Source organism: Lolium perenne, chromosome 3 (assembly GCF_019359855.2).
Source record: "Lolium perenne isolate Kyuss_39 chromosome 3, Kyuss_2.0, whole genome shotgun sequence".
Taxonomy (NCBI): Eukaryota; Viridiplantae; Streptophyta; class Magnoliopsida; order Poales; family Poaceae; genus Lolium; species Lolium perenne.
The window spans coordinates 6,448,021-6,473,927 of NC_067246.2; the positions used below are offsets into that span (position 1 = coordinate 6,448,021).

The 25,907-nt window shown below is 46.3% G+C and overlaps 1 protein-coding gene and 2 pseudogenes across 1 annotated transcript; 1 reads left to right on the forward strand and 2 right to left on the reverse strand.

Annotated features, from left to right (window-relative positions):
• Positions 1-298: 298 nt before the first annotated feature.
• LOC127325545 (uncharacterized) lies at positions 299-13,302 on the reverse strand (annotated as a pseudogene).
• A 342-nt stretch (positions 13,303-13,644) lies between these two features.
• LOC127325546 (uncharacterized) lies at positions 13,645-16,470 on the reverse strand. Its single transcript, XM_051352338.2, has one exon. It carries the CDS (start codon positions 16,456-16,458, stop codon positions 13,810-13,812), a length of 2,649 nt encoding a protein of 882 aa, XP_051208298.1. The 5' UTR covers positions 16,459-16,470; the 3' UTR covers positions 13,645-13,809.
• Positions 16,471-21,273: 4,803 nt separating this feature from the next.
• Positions 21,274-24,384, forward strand: LOC139837769 (uncharacterized; annotated as a pseudogene).
• The last annotated feature ends 1,523 nt before the right edge of the window (positions 24,385-25,907 follow it).

Here is a 25,907-nt window from a genome sequence, read left to right on the forward strand (position 1 = left end):
CTGCGCTCATCCACAACTTGACCACCTTTTTGGTTCACGCATGAATATTCAGTTCATGGAATCTCAAATGGTCAACACAAAATTAACCGGTGCTAGGAAATCAGAATTGTCGGGGTTAATCATGATACACAAGTACAAACAAATAATGGTTACATCCCTCAGGCAAAGTTCATTTGCAAGTTTAGTCCCAAAATGCACATAGTAGTACAGGCTGCTAGATGTTTCATCTTTATTTTTTTATAAAGCATGAGTAGATTGATTCCGGTGTCAGACTGACATTGTTAACTTAACGCAACACTTAACTTGCAGTTGCCTTCCTGCTTATCCTGCCACAAGTAACGACTAGAAACACCTAAGCTTCGCCATATAGCTTGTCCACAACGGAGAAATAAGCATTCCTCCACGCCCTCTTGAACAACAGAGCACAGAAGACGGCCCATAGTCCAGCCACAAACCCTGACGTGAGCCCAAAGTAGAACAACACTGCTGGGTCATAAACATCAACACTTGTGTGCTGACTGCCATGTTCTATCACATAGTTACTCGAGCACTTCCTTGGAAGAGGAGGCCCGCAAAGACCAATGTTGCCACTGAACATGGATGGGTTCTCACTGTAGAGCGTGTCAAGCTGACGCCCATTCGGAACTCGCCCGGTGAGACTGTTATATGACAGGTCCAAGGAGCTTAGATAGGTCAAGTCTGATAAGCTCGGTGGGATTTCACCGGAAAGATTATTCCTGGAGAGGTCGAGCGATTCCAGTGATTTTATGTCTCCAATCTTCACGGGAATGTTTCTGCTCAGGCGATTCCATGATAAGTTCAGATTCCCCAATCCGTAGAGACAAGATAGCTCGTCTGGAATTCCGCCGGTTAAGTGGTTGAGTGATAGGTCGATGTAGAGCACCTCGAAGATTCCAGCACCATACTCAAGTCCTTGACACTTCATCGTCACGGTCCAAATTTCTCTAAATTTACCTTCACGTCCCGTGTACCACACAAACATGTCCAGTCCGGGTTTGCTTGAGCATTTCTGGGTCATTGCTGTTAAGTTCGACAGAGACAGGGGTATAGCTCCAGATATATGATTTCCCGCTAAATTCAAATGACAAAGGAGGTTCAAATTTATGATGGTCACGGGAATATCTCCATAGAACATGTTGTGACTTAGCCGCAGAACTTGCAGGAACACCAGGTCTCCAATCCACAACGGCAATGCTCCATAGAAGTTGTTCCATGAAAGATCCTGAAAAACCAAACTCGGGTAGGTTCGGAGGGATGATGGGAACTCGCCAGAGAAGTTGTTGTTGCCTAAGGAAGGAAGATCATGTTTGGCATGCGAGAACAATGAGGAAGTTGCCCCTCCATAAAATTATTGGATAAATCCAAGACAATTAGGATCTCCAACTCACAGATATATTCAGGAATATGGCCAGTGAAGTTATTGGAGCAGAAAATCAGTGCTAGTAACTCTCGAGCTTGGTACTTGGGTGGTAGAGGTCCTGATAAGGAATTATGAGACAAATCGATGTGCTTTAAGCTTTCCAGAGAAACGAAATAGTCCTCTGAAATCAAACCGTGTAGGCTATTGTTGCTCATGTCGAGGATGGTTAGATTACTGAATGCACTGATCTTCGATGGCACTTGTACAGTAAGATGGTTGTTAGAAAGAACAAGATCCTTCAAATGTGTGCAGTTCCCTACACCAGGTGGTATAGTTCCATCGAGGTGGTTGTTTGGGAGGTCAAGGTGCACTAACCTGGTGCAATTCCCAATTCCTTGCGGTATAGCTCCAGCAAGGTGGTTGTCAAAAAGGCAAGGTTCCTTAATTAGTGCAATTCCGAATCCCTTGCGGTATATGATACGGGCTGAGCCCGTGTGGGTTGCCCGATCTCACGAATTGACCCGAGTGAGTGTGATTGCGGAGGAGGATTCGTGGGGAGGTGGATGAACGCGAAGAACACGATACAAACATAGGCACACAAATCGGTTATCCTCGTTGGCCCGAACCACCAACTCGATAGAATTGCAAGACAAAAACCAAACGGTAGAATCTCTTGCAAAAGATCGACAAATCCAAATAGAATTCCCAAAGAGTAAAAGACCAATTAAGAATAGAGTTGCAAAGCAAGAGATTCTCAATCGATAGAATTACTAGAATGGAAAAAGATCCGGATAAGGAGGGATACAATAGATGGGTAATCTAAGGTGGGGGTTTCCCAAATCCACAAAGGGATAATAGAGGCATAAGCCAATTCATCTAAACATCATCTCTCCCTCATGAAGGTGGGGGTAGGTGCCTATTTATAGGTAGGTGGCCGAAGGGGTAAGTTACAAGCTGAAAACAGGCAGTTGCGTGCTGAAACGCGTATAGGCGGAAGTTCCGGTCTCTGGGGGAGGAAGTTCCGGTCGGGGCGGAAGTTCCGGCTGGATTCCTTTAGCGTGAGCATCTAGGCGGAAGTTTCGGTCCTAAGGGGCGGAAGTTCTGTTGGGATTCGTAGCATAGAAAACAAAAATTTTCCTATCGCAAGAACGAAGAACAAGCCAAGATCCAATCAAGAAGACGGTAGCAACGAGGTGAAGATCAACATACCCTTGAAGATCACAAAGCGTTAACGAGATCAAATCTCGTGGTGGATGTAGACGATCACTTGCCGCTTGCAAAAGCGCGTAGAAGATCTTCGACGGTGCCACGAACGGGCAGCACCTCCGTACTCGGTCACACGTTCGGTGTTGATGACGACGTCCTTCTCCCCGTTCCAGCGGGCAGCGGAAGTAGTAGATCCTCCTCGGAATCCCGGCAGCACGACGGCGTGGTGGCGGTGGTGGTGGAGATCTCCGACAGAGCTTCGCCTAAGCTATGTGGGAGAGAGAGGGAGGAGGGAACCGCTAGGGTTTCTGGGAGAGGGGGTGCTTGGGGGGCTGCGGCCAAGGTTGTGGTGGTGTGGCCGGCCAGCCCCTCCCCTCCCCTCATTATATAGGTGGAAACCCCCAAGAGTTGTAGTACAAGTCTTCGAATAAGACCCCAACAACAAAACCTACCTTAGGTGGGAAACCTACTCAAGGGGGGAGTCCTACTCAAGGTGGGACTCCCACCCCTTCCTTGGGGGGTTGGCCGGCCACCACAAGTGGAGTCCACCTGGGACTCCACCCCTTAGGGTTGGCCGGCCATGCAAGGTGGAGTCCCTCCGGGACTCCACTTTCCATGGTGATTTCTTCCGGACTTTTCTAGAACCTTCTAGAACCTTCTATAAATGCACCGGATCATTTCCAAACTTGGAAAGTGACTTCCTATATATGAATTTTATTCTCCGGACCATTCCGGAACTCCTCGTGATGTCCTGGATCCCATCCGAGACTTCGAACAAAACTTCGAACTCCATTCCATATTCCATATCTACTTAAACGACATCAAACCTTAAGTGTGTCACCCTACGGTTCGCGGACTATGCAGACATAGCCGAGACTCTTCTCCGACCAATAACCAATAGCGGGATGTGGAGATCCATAATGGCTCCCACATATTCAACGATAACTTAGTGATCGACTGAACCATTACATACGATACCGATTCCCTTTGTCACGCGATATTTTACTTGTCCGAGGTTTGATCATCGGTATCTCCATACTTTGTTCAACCTCGTCTCCGACAAGTACTCTTTACTCGTACCGTGGCATGTCATCTCTTATGAACCATTCATATGCTTGCAAGCTAATCAGACGACATTCCACCGAGAGGGCCCAGAGTATATCTATCCGTCATCGGGATGGACAATATCCCACTCTTGATCCATATGCCTCAACTCATACTTTCCGAATACTTAATCCCACCTTTATAACCACCCATTTACGCAGTGGTGTTTGATGTAATCAAAGTACCCTTCTGGCATAAGTGATTTACATGATCTCATGGTCGAAGGACTAGGTAACTATGTATTGAAAGCTTATAGCAATTTGAACTTAATGACGTGATCTTATGCTACGCTTAATTGGGTGTGTCCATTATATCATTCATCTAATGACATAACCTTGTTATTAATAACATCCAATGTTCATGATCACGAAACTATGATCATCCATTAATCAACAAGCTAGTTATACAAGAGGCTTACTAGGGACTCTTTGTTGTTTACATAACACACATGTATCAATGTTTCGGTTAATACAATTATAGCATGGTATGCAAACATTTATCATAAACATAAAGATATATAATAACCACTTTATTATTGCCTCTTGGGCATATCTCCAACAGTCTCCCACTTGCACTAGAGTCAATAATCTAGATTACATGGTAAGGTACCTAACACCCATGGCATTCTGGTGTTGGTCATGTTTTGCCCTAGGGAGAGCTTTAGTCAACGGATCTGCCACATTCAGATCTGTGTGTACTTTGCAAATCTTTACTTCTCCATCTTCGATGTACTCGTGAATCGAATGAAAACGCAGCTTGATATGCTTCAGCTTCTTGTGTGACCTTGGTTCTTGTGCATTGGCGATGGCACCCATGTTGTCACAATAGATGACTAATGGGTCCAATGCACTAGGAACCACACCAAGCTCAACAATGAACCTCTTCATCCATACCGCTTCCGATGAAGCCTCCGAAGCCGCTATGTATTCAGATTCAGTTGAAGACTTCGCCACCGTGCACTGCTTGGAACTCATCCAAATTAATCGCAGCACCATTCAATATAAACACGTACCTGCATCGAGACTTAGAGTCATCAGGATCAGTGTTCCAACTTGCATCGGTGTAACTGGTTACAACGAGCTCTTGGTCACCGCCATAACAAAGAAACATATCCTTAGTCCTTTTCAAGTACTTCAGGATATTCTTGACCGCTGTCCAGTGTTCCATTCCTGGATCACTTTGATATCTATTTGGTCAAACTAACGGCATGTGCGATATCCGGTCTAGTACACAGCATGGCATACATGATAGAGCCTATCGCCGAGGCATAGGGGATCTGAATCCTCCTCACTCGTTCGTCGGCCGTAGCCGGCCCTTGAGATTTACACAAGACCTGCCCCGGCAACAGAGGCAAGAACCCTTTCTTGCTTTCGTCCATTCTAAACTTCTTTAGAATCTTGTCCAGTGTATGTACTCTGCGAAAGCCCTATTAGGCGTCTTGATCTATCTCTATAAATCTTGATGCCTAAAATGTACGCTGCTTCACCAAGGTCTTTCATTGAAAAACACTTATTCAAATAACTTTTTACACTGCTTAATAGTTCTATATCATTCCCAATCAATAATATGTCATCTACATATAATATCAGGAATGCTACAGAGCTCCCACTCACTTTCTTGTAAATACAGGCCTCTCCATGGCACTGTATAAACCCGAAGTCTTTGATCACCTTATCAAAGCGTCGGTTCCAACTCCGGGATGCTTGCTTCAGTCCATAAATGGAACGCTGAAGTTTGCATACCTTGTCAGCATTTTTAGGATCGACAAAACCTTTGGGTTGTACCATATACAACTCTTCCTCAATGTCACCATTAAGGAACGCCGTTTTGACATCCATCTGCCAGATCTCGTAATCGAAAAATGCAGCTATTGCTAACAAAATCCTCACAGACTTTAGCTTCGCTACAGGTGAGAAAGTCTCATCGTAGTCAACTCCTTGAATATGTCGGAACCCCTTCGCGACAAGTCGAGCTTTATAGACAGTAATATTACCATCAGCATCTGTTTTTCTCTTGAAGATCCATTTATTCTCGACAGCCTTGCGGCTATCAGGTAAGTCTACCAAAGTCCATACTTGGTTATCATACATGGATCCCATTTCGGATTTCATGGCTTCATGCCATTTGTTGGAATCTGGGCTCATCATTGCTTCCTCATACGTCGCAGGGTCTTCATTATTGTTGTCCACAATCATGACATTTAGACTGGGATCATACCAATCAGGAGTGGTACGTTCCCTCGTCGATCTGCGAGGTTCAGTAGTTTTCTCGTTCGAAGTTTCATGATCATTATCATTTGCTTCCTCTGTCACCGGTGCAGGCGGCACAGGAACATCTTCCGGTACTGCGCTACTCTGATCAACGAGAGAAGGTTCAGTAACCTCGTCGAGTTCTACTTTTCTTCCAGTCACTTCTTTAGTGAGAAACTCCTTCTCAAGAAAGGATCCGTTCTTAGCAACAAAGATTTTGCCTTCGGATCTGTGATAGAAAGTATACCCAATAGTTTCTTTAGGGTATCCTATGAAGATGCATTTCTCCGCTTTGGGTTCTAGCTTATCAGGTTGTAACTTCTTTACATAAGCTTCGCAACCCCAAACTTTAAGGAACGACAGCTTAGGTTTCTTGCCAAACCATAATTCATACGGTGTCGTTTCAACGGATTTAGATGGTGCCCTATTTAAAGTGAATGCGGTTGTCTCTAAAGCATAACCCCAAAACGATAACGGCAAATCAGTAAGAGACATCATAGATCGAACCATATCCAAGAGAGTTCGATTACGACGTTCGGACACACCATTGCGCTGTGGTGTTCCCGGCGGTGTCAACTGTGAAAGTATTCCGCATTTCTTTAAATGCATGCCAAACTCATAACTCAGATATTCGCCTCCGCGATCAGAACGTAGAAACTTAATCTTCTTGTTACGTTGATTTTCTACTTCACTTTGGAATTCCTTAAACTTCTCGAGAGTTTCGGACTTATGTTTCATGAAATAGATATACCCATATCTACTCAGATCATCTGTGAAGGTTAGAACATAACGATAACCACCGCGCGATGCTACACTCATTGGTCCACATACATCGGTATGTATGATTTCCAATAAGTCTGTAGCTCGCTCCATTGTACCAGAGAATGGAGTCCTAGTCATTTTTCCCATTAGACATGCTTCGCATCTATCAAGTGACTCAAAGTCAAGTGACTCAAGAAGTCCATCAGAATGGAGTTTCTTCATGCGCTTCACTCCAATATGACCAAGACGACAGTGCCACATATAAGTAGAATTATCATTCAATTTAATTCGTTTAGCATCAATGTTATGAACATGTGTATCACTACTATCGAGATTTAACAAGAATAAACCATTCATCTCAGGCGCATGACCATAAAAGATATTATTCATATAAATAGAACAACCATTATTCTCTGACTTAAATGAATAACCGTCTTGCATTAAACAAGATCCAGATATAATGTTCATGCTCAACGTAGGCACCAAATAACAATTATTTAGGTTTAAAACTAATCCCGAAGGTAGATGTAGAGGGAGCGTGCCGACGGCGATCACATCGACCTTGGATCCATTTCCAACGCGCATCGTCACCTCGTCCCTCGCTAGGTTTCGTTTATTCTGCAGTTCCTGTTTCGAGTTACAAATATGAGCAACCGAACCAGTATCAAATACCCAGGCACTACTACGAGAACCAGTAAGATAGATATCTATAACATGTATATCAAATATACCTTTCTTTTTCTTGACAAGGCCGCTCTTCAGATCAGCCATGTACTTGGGGCAATTCCACTTCCAGTGCCCCTTCTCCTTGCAGTAATAGCACTCAGTATCAGGTTTAGGGCCAGCCTTAGGCTTCTCAGGAGGCGCAGCAACTTTCTTGCTACCCTTCTTGAAGTTGCCCTTCTTAGGCTTGCCCTGCTTCTTAAAACTGGTGGTCTTGTTGACCATCAACACTTGGTGCTCTTTCTGTATTTCCACCTCAGCAGATTTTAGCATGGAGAAGAGTTCAGGTAACTCCTTGTTCATGTTCTGCATGTTGTAGTTCATCACAAAGTTCTTGTAACTAGGTGGCAGTGATTGGAGTACACGATGAATACCCAGCTTGTTAGGAATCACTATCCCCAAGTCACTGAGCTTCTTCGCGTGCCCGGACATAGCGAGCACATGCTCACTAACGGAGCTACCCTCTTCCATCATACATCCAAAGAAGTGTTTCGAGGCCTCATAGCTTTCCACGGCCGCATGAGTTTCAAAAATAGTTTTTAGCTCATGGACCAGCTCATAAGGGTCGTGGTGCTCAAAACGCTTTTGGAGCTCCGCCTCTAGGCTGCACATGATGGCACACTGAACTTGAGAGTACCGAGTTACCCGAGTCTCGTAAACATTCTTTTCGTCCTCGGATACTGCAGGTGGTGGTGGGGGACCTAGCGGTGCTTCGAGCACAAATTGCAGGTTTCCACCATTGAGGAAAATCCTCACATGACGGAACCAGTCGGTGAAGTTGCTACCATTGCTTTTAAGCTTTTCTTTCTCTAGGAACTGGTTAAAATTGATGGAGGGGGACGCCATGATCTACAACATATTTGCAAAGAGTTTAGACTAAGTTTATGATAAATTGAGTTCAAATTTTAATTCTTAAATTAACTAGGTGAACTCCCACTCAAAATAATATCCCTCGCATTGTCTTAGTGATCACACGAACCAAATCCACTACACCAATTCCGATCATCACGAGAAAAGATGTAGCTTCAAAGGCGAACACTCAAAATGTTCATCATATCATCCATATGACTCATGCTCTACCTTTCGGTATCCCGTGTTCCGAGACCATGTCTGTACATGCTAGGCTCGTCAAGGCAACCTTAGTATCCGCGTGTGCAAAAACTGGCTTGCACCCGTTGTATGCACATGTAGAATCTATCACACCCGATCATCACGTGATGCTTCGAAACGACAAGTCTTAGCAACGGTGCATACTAAGGATGAACACTTTATTATCTTGATATTTAGTGAGAGGGATCATCTTATAATGCTACCGTCGCGATCTAAGCAATATAAGATGCATAAAAGGATTAACATCACATGCAATTCATATGTGATATGATATGGCCCTTTTGTCTTTGCGCCTTTGATCTTCATCTCCAAAGCACGGACATGATCTCCATCATCAACGGGCATGATCTCCATCATCGTCGGCGTAGCGTCAAGGTCAATGGCGCCGTCTTCATGGTTGTGCTCCCATGTAGTAACTATTACAACTACTTTGAAATAATACTTCAACATGAAATTTAAAGACAACCATAAGGCTCTTGCCGGTTGCCACAATACAATAATGATCATCTCATACATATTCATCATCATATCATGGCCATATCACATCACCAAACCCTGCAAAAACAAGTTAGACGCCTCTAATTTGGTTTGCATATTTTACGTGGTTTAGGGTTTTCGAGTAAGATCCAATCTACCTACGAACATGAACCACAACGGTGATACTAATGTTGTCAATAGAAAGAGTAGATTGAATCTTCACTATGGTGGGAGAGACAGACACCCGCAAAGCCACTTATGCAATCCAAGTTGCATGTCAAGCGTGGAGCAAATCTCATGAACGCGGTCATGTAAAGTTAGCCCGAGCCGCTTCATCCCACCATCCCGCAAGATGCAAAGTACACGAACTAAAGACAACAAAAGCATCAACGCCCACAAAACCATTGTGTTCTACTCGTGCAACCAATCTATGCATAGACACGGCTCTGATACCACTGTTGGGATTCGTAGCATAGAAAACAAAAAATTTCCTATCGCAAGAACGAAGAACAAGCCAAGATCCAATCAAGAAGACGGTAGCAACGAGGTGAAGATCAACATACCCTTGAAGATCACAAAGCGTTAACGAGATCAAATCTCGTGGTGGATGTAGACGATCACTTGCCGCTTGCAAAAGCGCGTAGAAGATCTTCGACGGTGCCACGAACGGGCAGCACCTCCGTACTCGGTCACACGTTCGGTGTTGATGACGACGTCCTTCTCCCCGTTCCAGCGGGCAGCGGAAGTAGTAGATCCTCCTCGGAATCCCGGCAGCACGATGGCGTGGTGGCGGTGGTGGTGGAGATCTCCGATAGAGCTTCGCCTAAGCTATGTGGGAGAGAGAGGGAGGAGGGAACCGCTAGGGTTTCTGGGAGAGGGGGTGCTTGGGGGGCTGCGGCCAAGGTTGTGGTGGTGTGGCCGGCCAGCCCCTCCCCTCCCCTCATTATATAGGTGGAAACCCCCAAGAGTTGTAGTACAAGTCTTCGAATAAGAGCATCCCCACTCGTTGGCGCTCCCCACGCCCAAATCCGGCGAAATTTTCGTCCGGATTGGAGGAAGATTTGGCGTGGGGAGGAGTAGTTTCCCAGTCGTGTGCTCCCCAAGCGGCGTTTCTCGGGGAAAAAGAGGATGGCTCGGGGAATCCGGACGAAAGAGGAGACACGTGGGCGTGGGCGGTTGGTTTAGCTTCATCCGGAGTCCCCGAGCGCTCCCCGGGGGGCCGGGGATGGCATGGGGAGTCCGGATGAAAATAGGCCCAAATCCGGACCAAAACGAGGAACCGGGGGCGTGACTGGACCGAATTTCGCCGTCCGGATGAAAAAAAGTGGCCGTGGGGGGCTCTGTGGGGAGACGAGTGGAGATGCTCTAAGACCCCAACAACAAAACCTACCTTAGGTGGGAAACCTACTCAAGGGGGGAGTCCTACTCAAGGTGGGACTCCCACCCCTTCCTTGGGGGGTTGGCCGGCCACCACAAGTGGAGTCCACCTGGGACTCCACCCCTTAGGGTTGGCCGGCCATGCAAGGTGGAGTCCCTCCAGGACTCCACTTTCCATGGTGATTTCTTCCGGACTTTTCTAGAACCTTCTAGAACCTTCTATAAATGCACCGGATCATTTCCAAACTTGGAAAGTGACTTCCTATATATGAATCTTATTCTCCGGACCATTCCGGAACTCCTCGTGATGTCCTGGATCCCATCCGAGACTCCGAACAAAACTTCGAACTCCATTCCATATTCCATATCTACTTAAACGACATCAAACCTTAAGTGTGTCACCCTACGGTTCGCGAACTATGCAGACATAGCCGAGACTCTTCTCCGACCAATAACCAATAGCGGGATCTGGAGATCCATAATGGCTCCCACATATTCAACGATAACTTAGTGATCGACTGAACCATTTACATACGATACCGATTCCCTTTGTCACGCGATATTTTACTTGTCCGAGGTTTGATCATCGGTATCTCCATACCTTGTTCAACCTCGTCTCCGACAAGTACTCTTTACTCGTACCGTGGCATGTCATCTCTTATGAACCATTCATATGCTTGCAAGCTAATCAGACGACATTCCACCGAGAGGGCCCAGAGTATATCTATCCGTCATCGGGATGGACAATATCCCACTCTTGATCCATATGCCTCAACTCATACTTTCCGAATACTTAATCCCACCTTTATAACCACCCATTTACGCAGTGGTGTTTGATGTAATCAAAGTACCCTTCCGGCATAAGTGATTTACATGATCTCATGGTCGAAGGACTAGGTAACTATGTATTGAAAGCTTATAGCAATTTGAACTTAATGACGTGATCTTATGCTACGCTTAATTGGGTGTGTCCATTATATCATTCATCTAATGACATAACCTTGTTATTAATAACATCCAATGTTCATGATCACGAAACTATGATCATCCATTAATCAACAAGCTAGTTATACAAGAGGCTTACTAGGGACTCTTTGTTGTTTACATAACACACATGTATCAATGTTTCGGTTAATACAATTATAGCATGGTATGCAAACATTTATCATAAACATAAAGATATATAATAACCACTTTATTATTGCCTCTTGGGCATATCTCCAACAAGTTCCGGCTGGATTCCTTCAGCGTGAGCATCTTCATTCTTGGATGGTATCTGGGCGGAAGTTCCGGCGGTGACAGGCGGAAGTTCCGGCCTGGAGCGTCCAGCGCCTCTTTCTCCTTCTCTTCCATGCTTCCGTGACATCGGCCTTGCGTCCTCGGGTCTCCATGGCATCCTCTCTTCCCTCCGTACTTGTCATCGAGTTCCTATCATCAAGATATGACGGAGTATGAAGTAGTATATTGTTCCACATAGGCGATTCGAGGCACGCGTAAAGGAGAAGATACACCTTTGCGTGCCGTCTTGGCGATGAAGCACATGATGCGGTGAAGACCGAAGGTCGGGCTGCATCAGTATAGCTCCAGTAAGATGGTTGTCAGAGAGGTCAAGGCTCCTTATTTTTTCGAAATGAGGGCGCCGTACCCCAGCCTCTGCATCAAAATGATGCATATGGCTGCTTTATTTCCAATCAAGGTTCCTTATATTAGTCCAATATTCCCCTATCTCTGCTGGTATAGCCCCAGTAATGTTGTTGTTAGAAAGGGAGAGGCTAGATAAGCTGGTTAAGTGCCTCATCCTGTTTGGCAGTCTTCCACTCATAAAATTGTCACTCATTCTCAACTCCATCAATTTGTTTGATGTACACGATGGCAAATTCTCTAAGAACTCTGTTATGTTTCTGGAGGAAAGGCTCGTGTCAAGCCACACCAGTTCCAACTCACAAAGATTCTTCAAATCTACTGCCATCGTGGCCGCGTTACCATTATCCGAAAAATCTAATACTTGTAGTGTCTTCATACTTGCTAGTTCATCAGGAAATGGACCATGTAGATAGGTGTTGTAAAGACCGAGGTGCCGTATGCTTGTGGCGTTCCAAAACCAACATGTTGCAACAGGATGATCAAAGTAGTTTCCGGAGAGCTCAAGGTAGTGAAGATTTGTGAGGTTTAGGTGTGTGAGCGAGTGGTTTGCACCTGGAAGCGAGCAACCGGGAAGGTAGAGGGCCTCCAGAGATGGAATCATGTTCATCACAACAGGCCAATCGTCGTCTATCTTGTTGAGATTCACCGAACTCATGTCAAGATGCACAAGCAGAGGCAGACGGGTTAACCACGAGATGTCTGTGGAGTAAACGCTAGCCATGGTGGTGGTGTCAGAAGAATCCGGAGAAGAGGAGAGGGAGAGGTATTCCAGCTTGGAGAGGTTTCCGAGCTGAGGAGGTAGGGACCAGAGAAGGGCATGCCGGTGAGATCAAGGTGCCTCAAGTTGTTGCGAGAACCCAAGAACTCTGGGACACGCCCATCAGCTGCCTGCTGCCCCCTGCAGGAACGTGTAGCTGAGATCGAGGTACTCCAGATGTTCCAGGTAGAGCAAGGAAGGGCTTATCTGGCCGAGCAAATATGTATGGCTAAGATCAAGCTCGACGACATGGCCGGTCACGTTGCTGCAGGCGACGCCTGTCCACCGGCAGCAATCGTGGAGGAGCACCTCCTCTTGCGATGACGCGAGGACGTCGTAGGTGTCGTTGATGCCTTGCTTGAAGGCTAGCAACGCTTCCCTCTCGGCTGGCAAGCAGGCGGCCGGGTGGAGCTGCACCGTGTCGGCGGCGACGAGGAAGAGGACGGCGGTGGTGATTAGGAGGACCAAGGCGATCTGAGCAACCGAGCGACACATTGAGACCGATGGGTGCTCTGTCACAGCCTAATACTCTGCTATATCATCGCCCTACCCGTTAAGATCCTCGTTTGCAGCAACATGTTCAGGTATTTGCTCTGTTTTGAGCCCCAGTTCTTGCTCACAAGGTTGCGCGATGTGAGCAAGAGAGCCTGGGCACGAGCAGGCTCTGGCGACGCGTGCAGCCTGCGGATCTAGATCGGTCGCGTGGTGGGTGCGCCGCTCTCGCGCTGCCGTGCATTCTCCTCTACTTGCTGGGCTTTCAGCTCGTTTTTGTCTACCGTTACAACACATTCAGTTCCAGATTGCGAAACATCAACAAGGAAGGGAACATAGCAGAGAGCCAAAACGGCTGGGGTTGACATGGCCCACGACTACAGACCAATAACAGTCACATACATACATAAAAAAGTTCGTATTACACAAATACTTATACAAGCTACTAAATACCTCTATGCATTCATATACTTCAATAGTAGAATGATACCAGCACCAGGTCGGCCTTATTTGATTTGGCACACCAGTTAACTTGCAGTTGCCTTACTGCTTATCCTTCCCCAAGTAACAACGGAGAACACATACACATTTTCATATAGCTTATCGAAGAGGCGGAAATAAGCATTCCTCCAAGATCTTTTAAACAGTAGAGCACAGAAAACAACCCAGAGTCCCGCCAAAAAGCCAGCTGTTAGCCCAAAGTAGAAGAACAACACTGGATCATAACCATTTTCACTTCCCTGATGCTGATTACCATGCTCAGGCGCATCGTTGCCTGGGCAACTCTTTTCAAGAGGAGGCCCGCAAAGACCGCTATTGCCACTGTACATGAACGGGTTCTCATTGTAGAGGGTGTCAAGTTGACCTCCTGTCGGAATTCTTCCCGCAAGACTGTTGTATGACAAGTCCAAGGAGCTTAGATACGTCAAATCTGACAAGCTTGATGGGGTTTCACCGGAAAGGTTGTTCCTTGAGAGGTCCAGCGATTCTAGTGATTTCATAGACCCAATCTTCATAGAAATTTTCCCGCTCAGGAGATTCCTCGATAGATTCAAATTCAACAATCCATTAAGAGAACCTATCTCATTTGGAATTTCACTAGTTAAGCGGTTGAGTGACAAGTCAATGCTGACCATCTCGTTAAATGCAGATGTGCCATATTTAAGCTCCTGCTGCTTCATCACCACAGATAAAATATCCTTCCCTTTTTCCTCTTCTAACCAATTAGACTCCAATCTCGGCGGATGGTCTAGGGTCATTGCTGTTAATTTGGACAAGGACAACGGAATTGATCCTGATATATTGTTGCTCGCTAAACTGAAGTATTGAAGTAGTTTAAGATTTGTGATGTTGACTGGAATATCCCCGTAAAACATGTTATGGTTTAGCTGCAGGAATCGCAAGTTCACCAATTCTCCAATCCACGCAGGTAACATTCCGTAGAACTTGTTCACCCCAAGATCAAGGAAAATCAGAAAATAGCTGGCCTTGAGCCAAGATGGAAAATTTCCGGAGAAGTTATTGTTACTTAAGAGTAGAAATGCAATGCTCATTGCAGAACAACGCGGGAATTCTCCCTCAAAATGGTTATTGGATAAATCCAATATATCAAAGCGTTTCGATTCACATATAGCCTTAGGAACATGACCAGTAAGGTAATTGGAGGACAGACTTAGTTGTGTAAGATTTGGACCTCCAAAATCTAATGGCAAAGGTCCTGACAAGGAGTTCATAGAGATGGCCAGTTCGGTGAGGCTTCTTGGTAACATTGGTATCTGGCCAGTTAGTTGGTTCAAACTGAGATGTAGCGTGTCCAAACTAGTAAGTTTCCTTAACCCAGATGGTATGGCTCCAGTAATGCTGTTATTAGAAAGGTAAAGATATTTTAAGCTGGTCAAGTGCCCCACCATATCTGGCAATGTTCCTGTCATGTTGTTGTCAGACGAACTCAGGAAGAACAATTTGCTAGACGAACATTGTGGCAGCTTCCTTACAAATTCTGTTATGTTCCCAAGCGCGAGGCCACCATCAAGCCATAGGGTTTCTAGATCACAGAGATTTTTCAAGTCTACCGTCATTGTGGCAGAATTACCATTATCGTTGAACGCTAGGTGTTGGAGGGTTGTCATACCTCCTAGCGCATCAGGGAATGGGCCATAGAGATAGGTTGAAACTAGTGCTAGGTCCTTGATGCATTTTAACTTCCAAAACCAGCAGGTTTCAATTGGATGGCCCAAATAGTTTCTGGAGAGATCAAGGTTCTCAAGTTTTGTGAGGTTTAGGTGTGTGAGCGTCTGGTTTGCATTTGGAAGTGAGCAGTTGATAAGAATAAGGGCCTTTAGAGTTGGAATTGTGTTTGCCACAAGGAACACATCGACGGCGCTGAGATTTATGTCACTCAAATCAACATATTCCAGGAAATGCAGATGCATTAACCATGAGATATCCGCTGTGTGTATATTTTCCATGAAACTGAGGCCAAGGTGTCGCAAGTTTGAAAGGTTTCCGAGCTGAGGCGGCAGTATACCGGACAAGAGCGTTCTGGAGAGGTCAAGGTAGTCCAACTTTGAAAGGTTGGCAAGCTGAGGAGGCACTCTACCAGAAAAGAGTGTGTTCGAGAGATCGAGATGTCTCAAGTTGTGTAAAGAACACAAGAATTCAGGGAAAACACGACCATTAAGTCCATGCAGGGATGTCCAGGCGAGATCCAGGTACTCCAGCTTTGAAAGGTTGCCTAGCTGAGGAGGCACTCTACCAGAGAATGATATGTAGGAGAGATCGAGATGTCTCAAGTTGTGTAAAGAACACAGGAATTCAGGGAAAACATGACCACTAGGGCCATGCAGGTATGTCAAACTGAGATCCAGGTACTCGAGATGCTGGAGAGAAAGCAAGGAAGGACTTATCTGGCCGACCAAACCCGTTTCACCAAGGTCGAGCTCGGTCACATGGCCGGTTTTGTTGCTGCAGGTGACGCCTGTCCAGCGTTGGCAGCAGTCATGGTGCCGTTTTTGCCACGAGGCCAGGACGTCGTCGGTGTCGTTGATGCCTTGTTTGAAGGCCAGCAACGCGTCCCTCTCGTGCGGCCAGCAGCTCGCATGGGCAACGACGAAGAAGCCGCAGGACACGGCGGCAATGGCAAGGAGCAAGACGAGCCTGGCGATTGAGCGATGCATAGCGGACGAGCAGCGCTGTGTATAGCTACGTACAGGGTTCAGTGTTTGTCTGTTCCGAACGGGCGCGCGGTTCTTTCTCTTATAATTTGCGGCCAGCGTGACCGACTATTCCGAGGGTGGAGTCGTCGACGTTCAAACAAAAACTAAATTGCTACGATCCGAGAGAGATGCCCACTGCGTGGAGGCCATGAGTCGTCTCGTCGCATCTATTGTCTCATTGTCTGCGGTGACTCACACGTTAAAACTACCTGATTACGAACGATGCAGCTGGCTACAAATGGTGATCACACATGCAGCCATCATCCATAGATCGGTGCGGAGAACGATCAACTTAAATAGGGTGGACCGGGTCGGACACGGCTAGTGATGAACTAATGATGCATATGTTCGCCTACAATTATATCCCAAATTCTTCCGGGCGGGCGCGTGCCAAACTGACCCGCCGGGCGCACACTGTCGCTGCCGCACGATTTGGCTCGCTCGCGCTATTCCACATCCAGGTGGCCCACGTATTAATCCGCAAAAAAGTGACCCATGTACTCCGTGGTCAACGCGCGCTTTCTCACTCTAATCCCTCCCTTTCCTCTCCATCGGATATGGCCGAAGAGTCATGGGCGTCTGCAGCACGCGCACGAGTCCGATGGCGGCGCTGATTTCTCCGTGCGCCGCCCCGCATCTCCGGCTGCTAACCGAGCTCTTCCCTGCCGCCATCCTCTACGAGCCTGCGTCGGCCGTGGATTTTTTCGCCGATGGACCATAGTTTAAAATAGCCGGCTATAGCCGAGCTAGCTATAGCCTTTCCCGTATGGTGCAGCTAACTGCATTAGCCCGCTAAAAGGTGTGCAAAGGTGTTCTACGAGCTATAGCTTTTTTTGGAAGGCAGCGGCTATATCCTGTAGCCGGCTATTTTAAACATTGCGCTGGACCCACGACCACGAGCTTAAGTGCCGGCGACCGCCAGGGGTCGCCGTCTCCGCGCCTCCACTAACTCTCCCTCCTGGTCATCGGGGGAATCCAGCGCGCGCCGTCCCTACTCTACCTCTTCGCCGTCGGGGTCTCCAGCACAAACCGCCCTACGCCCCTACCTCTCCTGGCTCGCCGTCAGTGGGCTCTAGCGTGCGCCGCCAAGACCCTGTGTCGTTGCTTATTTGACGGTACCTCGGAGGAGGGATCCTCACGAGGGGGAGAAGAAAGTAGGGGCCATAGGGCGGAGAGTCCTCGGGACGGTGATACGCCGGGCGCACGCTGTCGCTGCCGCACGATTTGCTCGCTCGCGCTATTCCACATCCAGGTTCCGGGATGTCGAGGCCCCCTTGCCACAACGTCATTGCGAGGCACCGACAGAGCAACTTTCAAACCCCGACGGAGCAACTTTGATGGTTGTGGCACATTCTTGTTTTCCGAGAGAGCAACTTTGGTGCATTATGGTGCAACTCGTGTTCGACAACGTCTAACATGGCACCTTGATGTTCGACGACACAATTTTGGTGTCCAAAGACGCAACTTTGGTGTCCGATGACACAACTTTTGGTTTCAGAAAGTGCAACTTTGATTGGTTTCAGAAAGTGCAACTTTGATGCTCAACAAAGCAAATTTGGTGCTGACCTGTAATTTTGGTGCCCGACAACATAACTTATTGCTAGACAGAGCAAATGTTTCTAAAAAGTTACCACTATTCAACATACTGATAGGCAAGAAAAATAGCTGCCCAAAAATGGTAGTACAATATCTATTATCTATTATATACTAAAAGCAAGATACGGAGGTCTAAAATAGAGACACTACGTTGATCCACATCATCATAATTATTTTAACCATTAGATCTGTAATTTTTATATACTAAAAGCAAGATACGGAGGTCTAAAATAGAGACACTACGTTGATCCACATCATCATAATTATTTTAACCATTAGATCTGTAATTTTAGTGGACAAGATTTAAAAAAATTACGTACATGTACCAACATATATTTAATAGACTTACACGTTTGACACCTACGTGCGTCCATAGAAAAAAAAAAGTCTCAAGACATTACACATAAAGCACCAGGCTTTTATCCTCAAGAGAAAAAAAAAACCATCACGTATTCAACATGGAAAGGGAAACTGCAATTTTCTTTCCTGTTAGGATACTATAAGCACCCCGTCACGTTATTTTTGAACCTTTATAGCACATCACCCTTATTCATGTCAAAGGGAAAAATTACGTACATCTACCAGCATATATTTAATGGACATACACTTCTAGCACCTATGTGCGTACATAGAAAAAAAAAAGTCTTGATAAATTACACATAAAGCACCAGCACCTATTCGGCTGTTACCCTCAAGAAAAAAAAAGAAAACACCATCACATATTGGACATGGAAGCAGCGACGGAGACAAGGGGGGACGAGCAGGGGCTACCCCCCCCCCCCCCCCCCATGAGAGATTATCCATGACTAGGAAAAATGCCCGAGTGTTGCATTGGAAAAGGAAAAAAAATTATCCTTTGGTTGCAAAACTTGGCTCGACCAGGATTTTGCCATAAAGTTGATTGACATGTTTAGAATAATTCAAACATCTTTAAAATAATGATGGTGGATGTAAGTTACAGGGAGCCTCGTCTTCCATCTTGTAGGAATAGTTGAAGAGGATATAGTCGATGGAGCCCTCATCAATGGATGTTTTTCACGTACCAGTGTGCCAATACGGGGTCATATGCACAATTTGAGTAGGACACTGTTCAAATTAAAAAATGTGTTTTGATATTGGAATAAGCACTCTCTAACATGGCTAAGGTAGCCTTGGTGTTTGCTAACGAAAATAGTACTTCCTTACATCTATAAAAGGATGTCTCAATTTTTTCTCAGTTTGCATGTATCTGAAGTGTTTCTAGCGTCTAGATACATAATTTTTTACAAAGTTGAGACGGAGGAAGTACTTGTCCTGCTTGCAAAGGGAACTTTCCGATCTAGACGATATTGTTCAGATCTGTTTTTTTACTTAGAAGGAAAGTTGTGACTCCCGTTTTTGTCCATACAAAAAGTGAACACTTCGATCCAGAAAAAATAATCGTTACGATGGGCCGAGACCCAAAGCATGACCCTTGCGGGAGGTGGAACGGCCGACGACCGACGAACGCGCACATCCACGGAAGCAGCACCCAGGTAATCACGGCCAGCTTCTGGCTCATCGTCTTATTTGCCCTAAAAGCCATAGAACTCCGGACGTGATAGCCCTATTTGTGAAGGGTTTTCCAAAATAATTGTCGTATCCTAATTCAATTCCGACTTTTGGAGTGGTTACTAGGACACATAAAATGACGTCATGCGGCTCCGCGGGATTTTCTGACTTCGTTTAAATTGCCAATTGGCCAAAACGGCCCCCCACGGAGATGCGTTATGGCCGTACCGGGCGCGCTGGTGCACCCGTTTACCATCGCGCTAAACGGAGACATATAAAGTGATATGTCGTATACCTAAAAACATTTTTCATGGAATTTATTGAGCGACGGAAAGTGTACCCTAGTTACAACAATAAGAATTCAGACTCATAATTCATATAGTGCGGAAAAATATCTGCCCAAAAATGGTAGTACAATATTACAACAATATTCCAAACCAATTTAATATACAACAGTAGAAAGAGCAACAAACTGGTAAATATTCTAAAATTTGCATGAAACTCTGGCTTCACCATGCTAATAATAAGACCAATGGTTCTTCTTATAACAACAACTTCCTTTGTGCATCATCATGTCCATGAATCCCTTTTATATCGATAGGTTGAAGTAAATATTCGAAGATGGCAGATTTGTTTGGTACTGCCCGTCTTATTTACCTTAGTTGCTTCTACCTCCCTAGCTTGAATGTCATGAAAGCAAACTCAGCTTTAGATCATTTTGCAACATGAAAAATATAGTGCATGTAACTGGATTGGGAACAATCATAGGGAACTGAAACAAAAATCTAAAATAAAAGGGATAACAACCAGCATGACAGTCTATTTATTATTATTTTTCCTGCAAGCAAAAAAAGCAAAGTACCCTGCTATCATTTGAAGGGATTAGCTATCTATCTGAGATTTGCAATTCAAGCCCAAAGCTAACCTCTTCTTTGGAAACAATAAGCCTTCAATATATGGACACTATTGATTGCGAGTAAGGCAGATCGCTTAAGCAACCATGATCCTGCTATAAATGTACCCGTAGTAACAGTCAACATAGCGAAAGAAAGAAACTCATTCGTGTGATTAAAGGGAGATATATTCAAAGATCGTAAGGTAGCCAACAACGTAGAACTGGTACTTATATTGTAGAAATATCATTTCTACCATGTCATAATACTTTAGGTCTGCTTTAGTCTACCCATTTGCCTAGTATGGCCCACCTTACCATATCATCAGTATATCATAGGTAACAACTTCAAAGCATACTCAACCGCAAGCTTCGCCAATCCATAGCTAGGACTCCGTGAAAGCATAGCTGTAAGAGCATCTCCAGCCGTTGGGGCTCCCTTGGCCGAAATCCGGCGATATTTAGCACCGGATGGATGTAATTTTTGGTCTGGGGAGGCCCATTTTCCCAGCGGCGAGTCCAGGATGGATGAAATTTTTAGATAAATAACGGCGAATTCGGACAAAACAAGGCGAAATTCGTTCAAACATAAGCGAAATTTAAAGATATTTAACATATGTAGGCGAGTTCGTACATATATTTGAAATCGGCCAGATGGAAACATAAACTAACTACATGTCGTCATCGCTCGAGTTCCCGGCGTCCTCGGGCAGCGGCGGCGCCGGCGGCATTCCCAGGGGGGGGAGTTGTCGGCCTCGATGTGCGCGAGCACACGGGCGAGCGTGCGGCCCGGTGCACCCCACAAGAGGCAGCGGCCGGCGGCGTTGTTACGCGCTGGAGGAGGGGGGACCGTTGTACGCTGCGAGTTCCCGTTCGTGCCGGAGACAGAAGAACTCGTTCCCGGCGTCGTAGTTGTCGGCGAGGTACCGCTCCTCCGCGCGCTGCTCCTCGGTGAGGGTGACCCGCACAGCGTATAGCGGCGTCGAGCTCGTCGCCTCCCACCGGAAGCGGCGGGATCGGGACTCCCCCCGCGCTCAGGCGCCATCCTCCGGGCACGCGGAAGTCCGACGGCGCCGGGTAGCTCGCCATGTGTAGGAGTCCCGCCTCCCACTATTGTAGGGAACGGTGGACGAAGCAGTTGTTCGCCGCGCCGTGGCCCGCCATTGCTCGCTGGTGGAGGCGGATTGAGGAGAGAAGACAGGGCTTGGGAGAGGATAGAGACGGCTGTGCTGAATGCGGCCAGACGAGGTAGGTTCCGCGATAAATAGAGGGAGCCAAATCCGAGGCAACGCCGCGTGGAAGCTACGCGTCCGGCGAAGTCTGACCGGCGGCAGGCTTTTGAAGCGCGCGGAAGACGATTGGTGTCTGTCGCCGACAAGTCGGGGCCACCATCCGCGCGGTGTCAACACCCGGATTTTTAAGTCCAGATGCCTATTATGCAATACATCGCAATCCCAGGAATATTGTTTTTGTGAGACATAATAGATTGATATCACAGAACATCATTCATTACAAACCATACTTGTCTTACATCAAAGGATCACATCATCCAGTCTTAATACAACATAGTGGATCTAGAGATCCTATTACAAAACACATAGCGGAAACGAAGTAGCGGTCGCGGTCCATCTGTTCCACAGGCAACTGTTGACGTCAGGAGTAGTCCTAGTTATCGTAGACGTCTTGCTGTCCATCTTCATAGTACTGGTTCTCCTCTTCATAGTCTGGCCATTTGAATAGCCAGGGACAAAGCCGTGAGTACTTTAAAGTACTCGCAAACTAATACTAGAGTAAGTACTAACAATTTTAATGAGAGGGTTCTAAGCTCTAGATTCAGTTGCATAAAGCCAGTTTTATTTCATAAGCACTTTAGTAATAAAAGACTCTTCATTTGCCTAACTTACTCAAGTGGGAACATTACTGTCATTCCCACAACTCCGTGTGATCAATTCAAATTCACCTTTCAAGTTCAAGTCACAAGTCACCCTTCACATGTCATATTTTTGAAATTGGTCTGATGATAGAACAGTATGGCCTTTCCAACTGTCCATAACCGTGGACACGGCTATTCGAATAGTTGTACACTCTGCAGAGGTCGCACACTTTTGCCACAACATTTGCAATAATCCGTCAGGGGTAACTGGCCCTGATTTATCACACTCAGTGCGCGGACTACCAGTCATAACCTTTCATTTACATACCCTAGTATAGGCACCTCTCCCCATGAGCTTGGCCTCCCAGTGAGGGCAAACCGCCAACCTGGGAACTGCACAGGGCTTGGGTCGGACATTCACCTCATTTCACGTCATTTCACTTTCAACGGAAGCAGCCTCGGCATAACCCCTATGACGTTTGTTCAGAGGGAACCCATACTAAGATACATAAGTTTCCAGTTAAGCCTTACCCAGATTCAGATATTGTGGGGGTACTTAAGAATTGGAATGGTATCGCATCCGAACCCAACTATCAGTTTTTGGTAAATTTCACCATATCATTCACAAGTTATATTCACCTTCAAAAGCTTTCAATATCATGACTCATCATTCCAATGTTTTCAAAGTCATTGGTTTTCACCGTGATCATTGTTACACAAGAGATTGTAAAAATAAACATAAACGATTGAGCACACCAACTGCAAACCGAGTCTTTCTGAGTATGATGACGGTGATCGATTACTGCAGCAAATGTAGTTTGCTTATTATTTACGTAACTCGACCAAGTCATTCTTTTTGCAGAAAATAAAAGAGCAACCCATTTAGCAGTCTCATAAACCTGTTGTACTCGTACTTAATCCTACAATCGTCACTACAGAAGGCATTGTAGTTTGCTGTTTCTCCAGAACCACAACCTTTGCTCGCGCACTGATTATCATATGGCTTCGGGAACAGCTCTCTCAAATCCCACAAAATTTTGGTTAGCACTAGAAAGCTGTAGAAGGTTAGGTTCGCAGTAGAAAGTTCTAGAAGGCTTTAGAAATCTAGTTATTGTACCTAGGATGTATCCTATAAATGCAATACAAGCCGCATGAAGCTTTTGACAGCATCACACACAACAGACGTCTTCCCACACACTACACTACCTGTGAACTAGCAAGGCTAACAATTGGTATCAGAGCGTTGGTGAAGATAGGATCCTGAGAGATATCAGCTCCAGTTGGAGGTGTTGCTGGCAGTCCGCCTCGCCAGCTGCGGCGCCGTTCCCCTTCACCACCACCGAGACGACCGCGCCACCATGATGCAGAAAGACGCGAGGTTGTGGTTGAGCGTGTCGTGAAGGACGTCGGCGGCGGTAGTTACCCGATGTTGACGCGGACGAACTACACCGAATGGAGCCTCCTCATGCAGGTGAATTTGCAAGCTCGGGGCATCTAGGATGCAATTGAGCTCGCTGCCGACGACTACCAGGAAGATCGAATGGCGCTGGAGGCCATCTTGCAAGCGGTGCCACCAGAAATGATGGCTAGACTAGCCGTCAAGTGGACAGCGAAGGAGGCGTGGGAGGCGATTCGAGCCATGCACATCGGTTCAGATCGCGTGCGGAAGGGCAAGGTGCAGCAGCTAAAGAAGGAATTTGAGATGATCTCATTCCGCGACGGGGAGTCTGTTGATGATTTCGCGCTACGCCTTACGAACCTTGTCACAAGCCTCGCCACGCTCGGAGCACCTATCGACGAAACTCAAGTCGTCGAGAAATTCTTGCGAGTTGTGCCACCTAGGCTGTCACAGATAGCTCTTGCGATCGAGACCCTCCTTGACACTTCTGATATGTCGTTGGAGGAAGTCACCGGACGGTTGAAAGCAGCTGAGGATCGCCTCGAGTCGCCTCAGCCAGCACGTGAGCAGGGCAAGCTCCTACTCACCGAGGAGTGATACGTCTCCAACGTATCTATAATTTCCGATGTTCCATGCTTGTTTTATGACAATACCAACATGTTTTGTTCACACTTTATATCATTTTCATGCATTTTCTGGAACTAACCTATTAACAAGATGCCACAGTGCCAGTTCCTGTTTTCTGCTGTTTTTGGTTCCAGAAAGGCTGTTCGGGCAATATTCTCGGAATTGGACGAAATCAACGCCAAACCTCCTATTTTTCCCGGAAGCGTCCAGAACACCGAAGAAGAGTCGGAGAGGGGCCAGGGGGCCACCACACCACATGGCGGAGCGGGCCAGGCCTAGGCCGCGCCGGCCTAGGGTGTGGCGCCCCCAGGTGCCCCCCTGCGCCGCCTCTTCGCCTATAAAAGCCCTTTCGACCTAAAAACGCAGTACCAATTGACGAAACTCCAGAAAGACTCCAGGGGCGCCGCCGCCATCGCGAAACTCCAATTCGGGGGACAGAACTCTGTTTCGGCACCCTGCCGGGACGGGGAATTGCCCCCGGAGCCATCTCCACCGCCGTCTTCACCGCCATCTTCACCGCCATCGCTGCCTCCATGATGAGGAGGGAGTAATTCACCCCCGAGGCTGAGGGCTTCGCCGTAGCTATGTGGTTCATCTCTCTCCCATGTACCTCAATACAATAATCTCATGAGCTGCTTTACATGATTGAGATTCATATGAGTTTTGTATCACTACTATCTATGTGCTACTCTAGCAATGTTATTAAAGTAGTTTTATTCCTCCTGCACGTGTGTAAAGGTGACAGTGTGTGCACCGTGTTAGTACTTGGTTTATGCTATGATCATGATCTCTTGTAGATTGCGAAGTTAACTATTGCTATGATAATATTGATGTGATCTATTCCTCCTACATATGCATGAAGGTGACAGTGTGCATGCTATGTTAGTACTTGGTTTAGTCTATTGATCTATCTTACACTATAAGGTTACTTAAACATGAGCATTATTGTGGAGCTTGTTAACTCCGGCATTGAGGGTTCGTGTAATCCTACGCAATGTGTTCATCATCCAACAAAAGTGTAGAGTATGCATTTATCTATTCTGTTATGTGATCAATGTTGAGAGTGTCCACTAGTGAAAGTGTAATCCCTAGGCCTTGTTCCTAAATACTGCTGCGTTACTACTGCTTGTTTACTGTTTTCTTCGTTACTACTGCAATACTACCACCATCAACTACACGCCCGAAAGCTATTTTCTGGCACCGTTGCTACTGCTCATATATATTCATACCACCTGTATTTCACTATCTCTTCGCCGAACTAGTGCACCTATTAGGTGTGTTGGGGACACAAGAGACTTCTTGCTTTGTGGTTGCAGGGTTGCATGAGAGGGATATCTTTGACCTCTTCCTCCCTGAGTTCGATAAACCTTGGGTATCCACTTAAGGGAAAACTTGCTGCTGTTCTACAAACCTCTGCTCTTGGAGGCCCAACACTGTCTACAGGAAAGGAGGGGGAACGTAGACATCAAGCACTTTTTCTGGCGCCGTTGCCG